Source organism: Nannospalax galili, unplaced genomic scaffold, assembly GCF_000622305.1.
Source record: "Nannospalax galili isolate Female #2095 unplaced genomic scaffold, S.galili_v1.0 scaffold1153, whole genome shotgun sequence".
Lineage (NCBI taxonomy): Eukaryota > Metazoa > Chordata > Mammalia > Rodentia > Spalacidae > Nannospalax > Nannospalax galili.
In genome coordinates, this window is record NW_008333036.1 from 88,987 (window position 1) to 100,553 (window position 11,567).

At 37.1% G+C, this 11,567-nt stretch overlaps 1 protein-coding gene across 1 annotated transcript; it reads left to right on the forward strand.

Annotated features, from left to right (window-relative positions):
- Positions 1-342: 342 nt before the first annotated feature.
- On the forward strand, positions 343-1,281 carry LOC103729771 (olfactory receptor 4F21-like). Its single transcript, XM_008827851.1, has one exon. The coding sequence runs from the start codon at positions 343-345 to the stop codon at positions 1,279-1,281; it is 939 nt and encodes a 312-aa protein (XP_008826073.1).
- Positions 1,282-11,567: the final 10,286 nt, after the last annotated feature.

Genomic DNA, 11,567 nt, shown 5'->3' on the forward strand with positions numbered 1-11,567 from the left:
GATTAATCATTTTATTGTTGTCTTTAATGGGCATACTAATTTATATTCTAACCAGCAATGTATGAGGATTTCCTATTTATATCTACCCCAAGCTTATTTTTGACTCTTTTGTAATAGCTCTTTCAAGAAGTATGAAATGATGTTACAGCATGATTTAAATTTATACATCTTTGATGATTAGTGATGTTTATTTGTTTACATATGTATTAGATTTTATATTAGTTTTAGTAAAAATGTGAATAAACTTTTATAATTTTGTGCCCCCCTATTACTATAATAACAAAGTTATAATTTATAGTTTTTTCCTTTGTTCTCATTCAGGTAGGATTACCAATAAAGCCAATGGAAGGAGCAAATCACTCTGTGGTATCAGAGTTTGTGTTCCTGGGACTCGCCAACTCTTGGCATATCCAACTACTGCTCTTTGTGTTCTTCTCCATGTTTTATGTGGCAAGCATGGCAGGAAACTCTTTCATTGTGTTCACGGTGGCTTCTGATTCCCACCTCCACTCTCCCATGTATTTTCTGTTGGCAAACCTATCTTTCATTGATATAAGTATTTCTTCAGCGACATCTCCCAAGATGATTTATGATCTGTTCAGAAAGCACAAAGTCATCTCCTTTAGAGGTTGCATCACTCAAATCTTCTTCATCCATTCCATCGGTGGTGTGGAGATGGTGCTGCTCGTAGCCATGGCCTTTGACAGATATGTGGCCATATGTAAGCCTCTGCACTATCTGACCATTATGAACTCAAGAATGTGCATCTCCTTCTTAGTAGCTGCCTGGGTGGTTGGCCTCATGCATTCCCTAATTCAACTAGCTTTTGTAGTAAACTTACCTTTCTGTGGACGAAATATGCTAGAAAACTTCTACTGTGATCTTCCTCAGCTCATCAAACTTGCCTGCATAGACACATACACATTGGAATTCCTGGTCTCAGTCAACAGTGGATTCATGTCTGTGGCCTCCTTCTTCATACTTATCATTTCCTATATTGTCATCATAGTCACTGTTCAGAAACATTCTTCAGGTGGGTCCTCCAAAGCTCTGTCCACACTTTCAGCTCATATCACTGTGGTGCTCTTATTCTTTGGTCCTGTAATATTCTTTTATACATGGCCTTCTTCCTCCACACACCTGGATAAGTTTCTGGCTATTTTTGATGCAGTTGTTACTCCTTTTCTGAACCCTGTGATCTACACACTCAGGAACCAGGAAATGAAGAATGCACTAAGGAGAGTATTCAGACAGCTACTGGGCTATAGACCAATCTTCTAAAACTACATTGTCAACAGTCTTAATTGAGTATAGAACTTCATTGTTCACCAACCTCAGGAAAAAACCTTTCCTTGACTATTTTGGTACGCCTATCTACACCCACATGTATGCTATTTTGTCCTTTATTTAGGAGGGAGGAACGATTTCTTATGAAAATAGAGAAGTCACATACACTATATAGCAACAATTATAATAATCACGAGTCTCAATTCCTAGGGAATATTTGTATGAAGTAAGGTTTTAGACATGCAGAAGAAGAAGGGTTGCATTCAGAAATTCTCCGCATGTCAAACTTTCCTTCTCTTTTTAGTAGGAATTTTTATGAGCAAGAATTTCCATGTTCTATTGAATAGGGTCATTTATTCCATGTTTTCACCTTTTACATATTCTCTCTCTCCTTTTGGGCATTTTGAGGCTTTGGAAGGAGGTTAGGATTTTGGGAGCACACACAGGAGTCTAATGTATGCATGTATTTTGGTAGAAGCTTTGTGAGACATGTTTGGAACAACAAGAAGGCACTTAGGAAATATGATGATTTTTCTACTTGATGAAGAGCTTATTATTCAAAGTCATGCAATTTACATTCACCTTTTCTTCTCATTTCCTCCACTTCACTTCAGTTTTACTTTATATGTTTCCAAATTACTCCATAAGGTTTTTTTTTTTTTTTTTTTTTTTTTCCGCTATTTGAAAGGTGGAAGCAACGCAATTCTCACCTTTCTCCCATTGTTTGGTGAAGCGTTGGTACCAAAGCACCATTGATTTCCCCAGGTGTGGAGCCAGTTGCAAGTATAGTCATTGTAATAGAAGTCACCAGGTTATCAGTCAGTAGCATTGTGGACAGCAGAAGCACTGAAGCAGACAGTGTGAGCTTATGCTTTCCGTCTGCTTCATGTCCATTTTCCCTTCCATAATCCTGGCTCCACTGACTTCAGTTCCAGAACAAGGTTCATTGGTAGCAGGTTTATCTGCATTGCTTGCTGACACTCATCTTTCAATAAAGTCTAATTTCATTAAGAAATTACTTGTGTGTCATTTGAGCAGTGCTACCTGTATGACTGAAACTTGAGTGATAGTGATCTCATTTCTGTTCATTTGTGGATTTCTATAATGCCTTTTCAATCTATGTTTCTTATACAACATTGTTTCCGGTTCAGGATTTATTACAGCAAATGAAAAGCAATAATGTGTTCATAGCATAGACCTCAGTAGTGTACCCACATGTCTCATCACTTAAAAGCAAGTGACCTGCTGTATTAGTGGTATAGTCTCAAAGTTGCAGTCACAATGTTACTTGGTGTGTCATATCTCATGGTGTTGTGTTGCTCTCCAAGAACATTCAGGAAGAGTCTATAATGAACTACAGAAGCAGTTGAGTTGCTCTTTTTTTTATATAGCTCTGATTGGCTTTCCTTGTTTGGAAGTTATAATTTTCATCCATAATTAATAAAAAAATTTCATTCACAGCCCTGGAGGTTTAGGAATAACAAGATCTCACTGTTCTTGCTAATCTTAGATTCCTTTAATAATCATTTTGCATAACATAACCAAACTATTGTATGTAATTCCCCAAGTTGATTTTCTTTTTTATTCATTTTGAGTGTGATGGCTTCTTGCTTTTATCTTGATTAATTACCTGCAACATCTGTAAGAGTTAAAGATAGAACCGCATGCATTTACACATGTAAACACACTTGTGTGTGTATGTGTGTATGAAAGTTCTTGAAGAAGACACACTACATTAAGCTTATCTTTAGAGAAGAAAGCAGGATCTTTGAGTTAAATGTCATAGAAAAAGACCCTACATGTATTCCAGAGAAAGTTTCATAAGTAATATATCACTTCACTAATGGAGCATTGTCCATACCTGATTTTAGCCCTATGTGCCAAATAGTTTCATAAAAATTGAAGTTTACTGTTCCAATGTCTGTTTCATCTGGGTTGCTTTAAAACTAGAAAAATGTGAAAGCAAATGTCTTGTCTGACATAGAAATGGTTAATACTGGAGGGTGAAAATGTATACCAAAAGAGAACTGTTAATTGTGATAAAATCTCATGATAGACTGTTAAAAAGAGGAAAACCCAGAAGGCTACAGTGCAACAGCAGAACACAGGTTAAAAACATTTTATTATAACCTCAAAGCAGAAGTATTTACACAGAAGGAAACGAATACTTTAAAATGAGAAAAATTAAACTATATTACTTATGGATTGATTGTTATTCACTAAATTATTTTTCATACAAGGAAAAGAAATATAATAAAGAATGCAGAGGAGAAATTCTTTATGGATTGGGGACAGTAAAGTGATAGGGTATGTCAGAGTAGACGCACTCATAGATGGGCTCAAAACTGTTTATATTATTTTACTTTTAATCTCAAATGCATGGTTTGTATTTTCTAAATATGTAATGATTCATAAAGAAAAGTAATATAAACTTTCACTGTGTCTATAACAATGTAATTTGTCTTTCAGGTTTTCAAATATTCAAATTAATTATATTTGTTTGTAAATATTCAGCTGGCTAGTGTTCTAATTCCTTATTGTGATAAAAGTTTACATTACTCCAAACATTATATATAACACTTTAACAGTACATGATTAAGCCTTAAAAATACATTTGGACCTAGAAATTTTGCTAATGTTATCAGAAAGATGTAATCAGATACACCTATTTATTTGGAAGTATTTAAAAATATGTTCATTATACATGTAATGTCTAATCTTCCTGTCACCTTGACTAGATTTGGTATCATCTAAGAGACATAACTCTAGGTATGCCTTTGAAGACATTTCTAGAGCAGTTTAACCGAGAACAGACCAAACAAGAATACAAGTAGTACCATACCAGTGTCTGAGACTGAAAACTGAATAAAAAGGAGAAAATCAATGAAGCATCAACACTTGTCTTTCTTTGTTTCCTGGTTCACTGAGATCTGAGTACAAACCACATACATGTTCCTTCTGTCATGAGCTCCTCCATACTTTTCAAACCATGATAGATTTATCCTCTAAAACCATAACTCAAATCTTTCCATAGCTAAGTGATTTTTCAAAAATTTGGCCATATATTTAGTTATAGTCATGAAAAAAGTAGTTAACACCAAAAATTGGGTTTAGAAAGTGGATTGTTGCTCTATCTCACCATGTGGTTTGTGGGTATTTGGGACTGGTTTGTGGGTGGAATGTAGAAGAGTTTGGACCATGGTCTTTGGAGCCTTGAAGTGTTTTAAGTAGAGCTTAGTAGGCCATTCTGGTGGGAGTGCATACATTATAATGTTGTGAAAAAGGACCTTTGATGCTGTGCTCACAAGATTTCAGAGATGAAGAGGGATTTTTTTCAGTAATTGGATACAGGCCTTTCATATTGCATTATAATAACTAACCAGCAATCTTTTGGCCTATGTCCTGATATTTGTGTGATGCTGAATTGAGAATTAATGGACTAATTTGTTTGATGGAAGAAATTTCAAGGCAGTGAAAAATTTAGGTATGGCTCAGTTATTACTGATTTTGAGTTTTATAATGAGAATTCAAAGCAGGAAGACAAGGAAAATGAGCAGTTTGGTGAGAAAAGGAATGGGAAATGGTTAACGTTTTAGACAGAGTAGACAAAGACATTGCCAACAAGCCAAATGTAATTGTTAAAAAGATTAGCACAATTAAGGATACATCTTGAAGCTTGCCCTGGAACAACACAAAAAGTAGTCTGTAGTTAAAACCCAACACTTTGAAGACTCTGGTTTGTAGAAGTGTTAATTCATTTCAACGGAGAGAACCTGAACTGAGATGCCACCATAGGGTTATGTTACTCTAAAATGGCCTCTTAGAGGAGCTTTTTCCACATGTAGTGGCAGAGATACCCAGGGTCACAGCAACTATGTTCCAAAGTAGCCAGACTACATCTCAGACTGACTGTAAAACTTAGCATAGTTCATATGGTGATGATTTTGCAACATGCAAAAATGTAAGAATTATGGGGCTGTAGAAGCTCTTACTGATTCCAGAAATCAGCAGAGACTAGGCAGTGTGTAGCAGGTCAGAGTCCCTGCATTGATCACAATAGGCGACAGCACATGGTGTTGTCATGGTGAAGCCCAAGTTTTGATAGAAATCCCTAGATTTTTTTTTTTTTTAAGTAAACCTGCAGGCACTGATCAGAGATGGCTAAAAAGGTCACAGTACTCCAAAGCTGGAAGGAAAGAGTGGCATTAAGTCCACTGTAACGTTGATGATGGCATTATCAGCACCGGATGCCAGGCTTTTAGTTGAAAAATTTGATCTTTACCATTCTGGGGTTTTATCTTACTTTGGCATTATTTTTCCTTGCTGTACTCCCACTCATCCATCTTGGAATAGGAATGTTTACTCTGTTCTATTGTATATTAAAACTGTGTGCCTTTTATTTTATTTTATATTAAAGGACTTACAGTTATAAGATTCAATTGAGTCTTGGAAAAGGCATTGAACGTTACTGTATTCAACAAGGTTATAACTATTAAGGCATTGGTGACTCTTCTGTTTTTGGTTTATTGAGACAGGGTTTTCGTATAGTTCCACCTTGCCTGGAACTCAGTACATAGACCAGGCTGGCCTCGATCTCACATATTTACTTGCCTCGGCCTCCTGAGTGATGTGATTAAAAGTGTGTTCCACCATGTTTCGTTGACATTGGTTATGAGATGGCCATAAACCTTTCAGACCAGAAATAAAATACCATTCAAAAGTAATGTGTTTGGCTGTCAGGTTAACAGTAGGTAGACTTGTGATGGGTAATCCTTATTGTCTACTCAACTTTACTGGATTTGAAATCCACTATGAAGGTAACTTTAAGGACATTTTTAGAGAAAGGAAGAGGCACCTGAATGCAGGTCAGTACTGCCCCATTTCCTGGGGTCCCTAACTCTATAAAAAGGGAAAATGGGGAATGCCATTTGAACAGTGGGATGAATCCAAGTGGAAAAAGGAGAAAAAGCCAAGCACTGGCATTCTTCGTTATCTTCTTCTTGGTCTGCCAAGATGTGAGCAATCACAGCCACATTTTCCCATCACCATGAATTCCACAGTACCTTCCTGCAAAGACAGACTGTACTCACTCAAAGAGCCAAAGCAAGCCCTTCCTTTTATAAGCTGTATTTTGTTTTTTTGTAAATTTCTTATATTTTGATCATGTTTAGACCTCTTCCCCTATCTAAAGCATTCTTATACCCACCACTGTATTTAATATATATATGAAATCCAGTATATATATGCCTATTGAGTCAAATTTGTGTCCTCAAATGTCTTTCAGTATGTGTTCATTCACTGGAGCCTAGTTAACCTATCTAGCATCACAAAGTTAAAGAAACCAACTCTCTCCCAGTTGTTGTTGGTTGCCAATAGTTCCTCAGCTAAGATTGGGGCTTCTTCTCCACTTCCCCCTTGTATATTGCTCAAAGAACTCAGAGAGAATAAGAATAAACTCCTGACTGAAACTCAAGAAGATACAAATATATGAATGAATGAAATGACAAAGACAATTCAGGATTTGAAAAGTGAATTCATGAAATAGAAATCATGAAGAAAACTCAAGCTATAATGCAGATGGAATTGAAAAACTCAATAAGGTAATTTGAAATGACAGGAGAAAGCCTTATCAGCAGAATGAATCAAATGGCTAACAGAATATCAAGACTGGATACAAATAAAGCCCAACCTTAGTGAGAGACTTTATTTACTTTTCTTAACTTATATGATGGTACAAACAGGTTCTACAAAATCATTTTTATACACGAATACAATCAACTTTAGTAATATTTACCCCATAAAATACCATTTATTTTATTCACATTACTTTTATTTTCATGTCCTCCCCCCCCCTCTAAATTTCACGTATGAGAAAGATTATGTGAAGTACTGATTTCCATAGCCACTGGGATAACTTACATTTATCAAACAGTGTATAAGATTTCTCTTTCATTGCATCATCACCAGCATCTGTTGTTTTTGTTTTCTTAATGATAGCCATTTTAACTGGGATGAAATGGATCCTCCATATAGTTTTGAGTTGCATTTCCTGGCTATCTAAGATGTTTAACATTTCTTTTGTGTATTTACTGGTCATTGTACTTCTTTTGAGAACTTCCTGTTCAGTCAATTCCTGTATTTATTGATTGCATTATTTGCATTTCCACTGGGTTGGACATAACTATTGCTGTTCAAACATTGTCATCTTGAATCAGAACAGCTGTGATCATCTGCAAGAAACGAGTAATATTGAACCTATGAACATTCCCTCATGGGATGGGAGTGTTCCTGAGTCTATCAAGCCTCCAGTGGCTCATGAGACCTACATTAAATCTTCATAAGATCTCTCCTTCCTCAAGATTATATTAGTTAGAAGCAATTAACTGGTAGTGAGAATCGCCTGCATATGACTATGTGTGACATATACTGTGCGTAAAATTTCTTGTGTATCTGACTTTGAGTTACCCATGTTCCTGTAAATAATCCCAGTAAACTCATTGTTTCAAGACGTTGTGAATGAACACTTTTCTTGGTCTATCTCCTTAAAAATGTACTAGTGAATGATTGCATAAGATGGAATGGATATAATGAAGTGAGAATTTGGCTAGCTATTTCTGTTTTTTTTTTTTTTTTTTGCTTAGGAAGAAAAAAAGAGGGAGTATATTCTCTTTTACCACCTGAAGCATAAAATCTGTGTGTGTTTACACAGAGAAATGGAGCAGACATATTTATTTGTTTTATTTGTTTCTTGGTATGTTGCCCAAGTTCTCTCGGGGTCTCTTGCTCCCGGTGCCATCAGACAAATCATATAACATATCTTTATGTGAATTTATTATAGTTTATACCATTGTGGGGGGGAGTGACTTACAAAGGAACAAACATCCGGTGCCCAGCTCTGCAGCTGAGGCTCAGAGCCCGCCATTCTGTTCTTGCTTCTGTGGCCCACCATAGTCACTACTAGCTTTCACCCATGCATACTGGGCCCACAGTTTCACTCCACGTCGGTAAATGCCTGGCCATTGTGTTCTTGCACACCCCGTTGCCTTGCGCCTTCCCGGCTCCTGTCCAAATGGCTCAGAAAACCCCTCCCTCCGTGGCTAGCTCTCCATAGTCAATTCTCTGCAGCAGGCCACCCCTAGGAAGAAACAGGCTCTTTGGGGACACAGTCCACCCCTTTCCTCCACTCTTACAATAGTTCTGCCAATCTTCCGCTAAGGTCCCTGAGCCTTGGAGGGGGTGACAGGTGTAGGGTGATCTCTTTTGTATCGTGGTGAGATAGTGACTTCTGGGGCCTCCCCATTATCCTTCTTCAGGCCATGGCCATTGATCTTAGTGGTGTTCTTCTACTATAAAGACAAATAGGAGGAAGTAGACACATCCAACAAACATGAATGTAAATACAAATGTCTAGAGGATATCCCAGTGGTGTACTATATTAATTAAACAGTATACTTGTGATGGCTTCCCCATTAGGGCCTGTAGCCTTTTTTGACACAGGGGCTTGGCCTGGTCTACAGCACCAGATGTGTGTTTCACCTCTAGAAGTAGGCCTTATCCAATTAGAAGTTTGTCAATTGTACGTATATTGGTTGAGCCATTATTGCACTTGCAGGCATGGCATGGCATGTCCATAGTGTGCAGCATGCAGGGTACACTGTCGAGTAGAAACATATGGGATCTTTTCTTCCCCAACCACCTGTATAGCACCTTCTGCTACTATGAATGCCATCCATCCTGTGGCATGGATATTTTTGGCTTAGTCTCAGCTCCGTCTCTTCTCCTCCCACGCTCACATCATGCAGTGTCTTCAGCAACATGGTCTTACTGACCTTTCTAGTATACTGCTGACATTAGTGGCAATAGCCTTGGTGAATTTGAGGAACTCTAGGATCTCTCTCGGACCAACAGTTCATAGGGGGGCAACCCACACCTGGTACTGTAGATTTTCTTAATGGTTGTATAGTTTGGGAGCCTTTGTTTTTATCTTATCCAACCATAAAACTCCCTAAAATCTTACATTCGTAGCTGGCATTTGCTTCTTCAGGTATCTTTCAAATGGATTTCACATCTGTAAAACACTTGAAGGAAGGTTAACCTCATATAGTAAATCAGTCATAGACAAGGCCTGACACAGCATGGAAAGGTTTTATCCATTTGTATTGACTTTCTCCATAGATCCTTGTTAGGTACTATAGTATGGGTACAAGGTATTAATTTGGTTAGTTCATTACTATAGTTATCCCTTTGGAATCATTTCGCATTTGGGGGGTTTACATGGAGTCTCATTGTATTCTTTTATTCTTGATACATTTACAGGTGTTGGCTTCAGTTACCTGACCCTGTACTGGGGTAAGGAGGAGGGGGATTTCTCCTGTCCCCACTTCACTTGTTGGTTCCCTGAGTTAGGCAGGCCCTAGGACTGCCTCCTGACTGTTGCCATATCTATTATTTCTCCATTGACCACACCTGGCTGCTGGGGGAGAACTTGGAGGGCAAAACTGCTTCCACCCCTAGCATAACCTTTATCAGAAGAGAAATGTGTCTTATTTAATTCTTGGGGATTCTTAACCACCCCTGGGACAGATTTTATCCTTTTAATGCCTTTTGTAAACTGTTCTTCTGGTTTTAATTTTTAAAAAATTATTTATTTAATAATCACATACAGAGAAGAAACATTTAATTACAACAGCATTGACATATTCAATAAAAATTTCCTGACCTAAGGTACAACTCTTTCAAAATTGGCTATAAATTTTTAGGTTTAATGTTGAATTATTACAGTTATACAATATTGTACTCAGTATAAACCCTATAAGACATAGAACTAAATGAGGTTTTAACCTTTAAAAAAGATCTCCATTTCATTATTAAAATACACAGCTTCATAGAGAAAAATTCATTTTTAATGCAATTGACATTAAGATGTTTGCACATGCATTTCTAATCTCTATATATCTGATTATTACTAGTCACAGTTGGTTACTTTCTGAGCTCCTTGGCATCTGAGCATGGATATAAAGTCATCAGGTAAATTTCAATGTTAATGTTTTTCACATCTACTAATTGTTAAGGAGCAAATTTTTATGCTTTGAAGAATTATTATTTTTTATTTAAAAAATTTTAATGACTACGTGATTAGAAGAAGTATTTCACTACAACTTTAACATATTCAATAACACACTCCAGAGCAATTTTCATCTCTTTCACAAGTGGGTGCAAGTTTCTAGGTCCACAGTTGAATTAATACAATTATACAATATTAAACTCAGTACAAGCCCTGTAAGACAAAACAATTGAATGAGTTTTTAACCTTTAAAAAAGATCTCCATTTCATTTTAGAATATATTGTTCTTTTCAGAAAGACTCATTGTTTTTGCTGCTGGCACTGAGATGTTGGCGAATGCATCTCTAATCTGTATGTATCTGATTATTACTAGTCATAATTGGTTGCACTTGGATCCTTGGCACCTGTGTATGTCTATAAAGTCATTGGGTAGATTTCAATGGTAATGTTTATCACCTCTACTAATTAGCATGATGTAAATTTCCATGCTTCATTCTCAAATATAACATATTTAAAAAAATTTTTTGTGTGTATATCACACAGAACATCCCAAACCATCTTATTCGGCTATATACCCACTTCTCAGATGGCATCCTCCCATAGCCTCTTTCCCACCACTAGAGCCCTTATACTCTGATATCTCTGCTACTGTCTGCTGTGTTGTTGGCACCCCCAGCCATTCCCCACTACTTGCCCTTCTGGTGAATCTAGTCAGCCTATCTAGAGGTCTTTGTTTTAGGAGGGTCAGCTGTTCCTCATCTAGCAGTAATCAGTTGTCAATATTCCTTTAGATAAGATTGGGGTCTGCTGTTCATTTTCCCATTTCTATGCTGGGTTACTATCTGGGAGTCCCTTTGGCCACCCTGATCAACAACTCAAAAGAAGGTATATCCTATCTGGCATTGTTGCTTGCTATGAAGCCTTTAGCTATGCATATGGACTCTTAAGAAATTATATTGGACCCTTTAATCTTTGGTTATATTTTCCTTTTGGGTGTTTAAGGCATACAGTTGACCCAGATAAACTAATTTATTTTTACTCTTTAGGTCGTTTGAAGATCTGTTCCTCAGGGGTCACATGGGCTTGGGAGGAGCCCCTGGCTCCTTTCTTTTACCAGTTCTGCCTATATAAAGATAAGTCAAAGTTCCTGTTTGGCCAGGTTGGATTTGCTTGGGAGCATGGAGGAAATGATTCCTCTGTGTTGACCCTCCTCTTT

What these genes read in the sequence shown, in the direction of transcription:
- LOC103729771 (XM_008827851.1), top strand. Translation starts at nt 343, where the DNA reads ATGGAAGGAGCAAATCACTCTGTGGTATCAGAGTTTGTGTTCCTGGGA.